The sequence below is a fragment of the Tupaia chinensis genome, unplaced genomic scaffold, assembly GCF_000334495.1.
Source record: "Tupaia chinensis unplaced genomic scaffold, TupChi_1.0 Scaffold144346_1, whole genome shotgun sequence".
Taxonomy (NCBI): domain Eukaryota; kingdom Metazoa; phylum Chordata; class Mammalia; order Scandentia; family Tupaiidae; genus Tupaia; species Tupaia belangeri.
Genome location: NW_006204205.1, coordinates 3,628,085 through 3,631,671, shown reverse-complemented (window position 1 = coordinate 3,631,671; position 3,587 = coordinate 3,628,085). Strand labels below are relative to the sequence as shown.

At 56.9% G+C, this 3,587-nt stretch overlaps 1 protein-coding gene across 1 annotated transcript in view; it reads right to left on the bottom strand.

Annotated features, from left to right (window-relative positions):
• Positions 1 to 2,477, bottom strand: part of SHROOM1 (shroom family member 1) — a 5,694-nt gene extending 3,217 nt beyond the window's left edge. The window contains 2 exon segments of the mRNA XM_014583566.2: positions 3 to 384; positions 2,325 to 2,477. Coding sequence (XP_014439052.1) covers positions 3 to 384; positions 2,325 to 2,367 — 425 coding nt within the window. The 5' untranslated portion in view covers positions 2,368 to 2,477.
• Between the last annotated feature and the right edge of the window lie 1,110 nt (positions 2,478 to 3,587).

The following is a 3,587-nucleotide window of genomic DNA, read 5'->3' as shown; positions in this document are numbered from 1 at the left end:
GCAGCGGGGTGGCCTGCCTGCTGAGAGGCCCCGGGGCTCCCTGGATCTCTGGGGGCCGGGGCCCACTTCTTGCTGCGGCAACAGGCTGGGGCCGCGGGGATCTACTATGGACGGCGTCGGGCGGGGCCGGGGCAGGGCCGCCCCAAACCACGCGCACATAGTCCCAGTCCAGGTACGGAAGGAGGTCGGTTCCAGGCGACGGAGTGCGCGGCTCGGGGCCGCTGGAGGCGGCGGAGAAGGAGCTGTAGGCCGAGTCTGCGCGCGTGGACAGCCGCCGCAGGTCCAGGCTGCCGGCGGACGAGGCCGGGGAAGCGCGGTCACCCCCAGGACCTAGGGCCTCCATCCTGGGCAGACGGGTGCCGAGGCTGGCTAGCTTCGGGGGTCCTGGAGAACACAGATGCGGTGCTGGGTGAGGGATTCTGGGTAAGGATCAGGACAGCCTGCTGGCCCTTCTACGGAGGCCAGGGCACGTTTTCCACGTCCCCACCCGGTCACACCGTCCCTGGAGCTGGCATCACCCCTCCTGGTTTGGGCAGAGCCATCCTCGGATCAAAGTGGAATAGGCAGTTGCCAGGAGCAACTCCAGGAGGTGACAGGCCTGGGGTCAGGGAAAGGACCTGGCGACTAGCCCAGTCCCCCCTTGGGCGCCCCTAGCCTGCCCTGGCCTCCACCCTGGCACCTCCTGGAGCGCCAAGAACTCCCGTGTTCTTTCCCTGTCCAGCCCGACCCAGCCCAGGCTGCTTCCTGGCCATTCTGTTAGGGTCTCCCTGTGATCTTTCCCTGATCAACAATGGCCACAAATGTTCCGAGCGCACAGCGGAGCCCAGAGCCAGGGCCGGACCCAAGTCAGGGGGCAGGGGCAGCTACAAAACCCCTGTCCCCCTTCCTTTGTTCCTGTTAAGGTCAAGGAGCTTTATCTCGATCCTCACAACTGTGTTCTCCAGAAGAGCACACAGAGGCCCTGTGGGGTGGGGGGTGCCCTGGAGCACGCAGCTGGTAAGTGGCAGAGACCTGCCTGAAATCTGGGCCTGCCTCCAGGCTCACTGCAGCCAGAATCAATCTTCTAGAAACTGCTGAAAGGCAGTTTTAGCATGCCCCCCTTCCCCAACTGCTTGCATAGTCCAACAAGGTCCAAACTCCACTATGGGAGGGTCCCCCCACCTACCCACACCTATTGGCAGATCCCAAACAAAATGGTCCTTGCCTTGGAGATGGCCTTTTGTCTAGTAATGACCGGGGGACTCCCCCCACCCCTTTCCCTGCTAGTCTTGCTTCTCCCATGGGACTCAGCTGGACATCCACCTGACCTTCTGGGATCCCTACAGCATCCTGAGCTTCCCTTGTCACAGCACGTACGACCTTGCACCGTTACTGCGGCGTGCTTGTGGTCCCCTCCTCCCATCCCCACCCCTGAGCTTCCTGAGGGCAGGCACTGCTGTCACTTATCACTGTACCCTCAGTGCTGGCACAGTGCCTGGCGCGAAGTCAATGTTAAATAAACACTTATCACATGGCAAGGGAGGGAACCGACCTGCAGGGAGTTGATGTAGGGGTGGCCTTGGTAGAGAAGGAAGGGGGCTCTTTTTGTTTTTTCTTTTTCCGAGAGAGATTTTTCCTATAGGGCGCTTGTGCTCACCAGAGAGACAGAGACAGAAAGCTAGACATCACCCTCCAGGGAGGATGGCCACACTACAGTCCCTTCTCCTCCATTCTCCTCTCGGGATCTTGGGCATGCATGCACACGTGCCTGGAGTGAGTTTTAAGTTGCCGGGTCCAGGACGCAAGCCACGGCTGACAACGTGGGAGTCCAGCGATGTAACTATTACGCCATCTGCTATTACCGGAAGGGGGCTCTTTAGCTTCTGCACATCCTTGACTCGTCTTAGCCTTTTCTGAGGAAGGGGTAAGTGAGGCCCATGCCACCATGGACACTGGCCAGTTACTCATGCGTTATTGGGGACAAATAGCAGGCAAGAACGGGCTAGAAACCAGTAACCACCAGTGCCGGGAGAGGGAGCAGGGGGAAGAGCTGGTGGCTGTGCCCAGGTCAGCGTGAGAGCAGCTTTGAGGCTTGGGAACCTGGGGCACCCTATGAACTATGGGGACTTTCCTGAGATGCCAGATGGGGAGCACAGAGTAGGGTGGCCCCCAGCTGGGGTAGGGACCAAAAAGCAGGTGCATTTGTGCCTCCTAGACATAATTTGTTGCTCAGAGACACCCTCCTACTTCTCTGAGACTCAGGGTGCTACAGATTACTGGTCAGGCGAGTTGGGGGGTTATTGTGGTAGGACGTGATGGGTTCTAACAGGGAGACGGGGCAGTACCTGCAACATTCCCGGAAGACCTGGGGCCAGCACATCCTGACATCACCAATCTGGGGGCAGCTTTATGCCACTAAGCCAGCCCTGCAGGCTGATCCTCACACTCAGGTTTGAGCACCTTTTTTGTAAAAAAAAGTTTTTAATAATTATTTTATTTAACTTTATTTATTTATTTTTAATTTGATCAGAGAGGGACCGAGCGAGAGTGAGAGAAAGAGAGGGAAAGTGAGAAAGCAAGTCGCCAGGTCCGGGATTCGAACCACAGTTGGCCATGTGGGAGTCCAGCATCCTTAACCACCACGCTACCTTCCAGCCCCTGCAAAATATTTTCCATTATCTAGACTTCAGGAGAACAAGAAGTTACTGTGAGTAGCAGCTCCTAGAGGATAATCCCTCCTCTACGAAGTCCACCCCAGCTGCTCGGACATCAGTGCTCTCTCTTCCTGGTCCTTCTGGGCCCAGCTTGGGAGCACTGTTTACCCACCAGGCCTGCCCATGTTGGCTTGCTGCTTCTGCAGGCAGGAAACGAAATACAAAGATGTTTCCTCAAAAGAGGCCTTGAAAATCTCTTATTTGTGCGTTAACTGTGTTAGCACAGAGTTCTGAATTCACCAAACAAACGCAGCTTGAATGGACAACAAGAATGTGTAAGCATCTCCTTTTTTTTTTCTTTTTTGGGGAGAGGTTTTTGCTATAGGGCGCGTGCGCTTGCCAGAAAGAAAGACAGAGACAGAGAGACAGAAAGCGAGAAATCACCCCCCAGGAGGAATGGCCACGCCACAATCCCTTCTCCATTCTCCTCTCGGGATCTTGGGCACACACACATGCCCGGCATGAGTTTAAGTCACCGGGTCCAGGACTCAAACCTCAGTCTACTACATAGGAGTTCAGTGACAGAGCCATTATGCTAACTGCTGGTCCCCACATCTCCCTTTTCTTAACGACCCTGTCTCAAGCATGCTTCTGGCCTGGTGGCCCTGGCAGGTTGATGTCCATGCAGAATGCTCACACTGCCCTTTGGAGAGCCTGCTGTGTAAGGACCCAGCCGCACTGGTGTGCTCTGTGGCAAGATAAAGAGCAAGGGGTTTGCAGGCCGTCTGGCTGCAGGGAGCTTCTTGCAGTCCTGCCTGATCCGGTGGCTGGGGTAGCTACGTGCTCCGGGCGCCACCTAGGGGTAGTGGGCGGCCGGCTGCCCAGCCTGTGCTGCTGCTGAGCAGAAATCTGGAGGCTGGAGCTCTGAGCACTGCATGCATTTCGCTGCGCCTC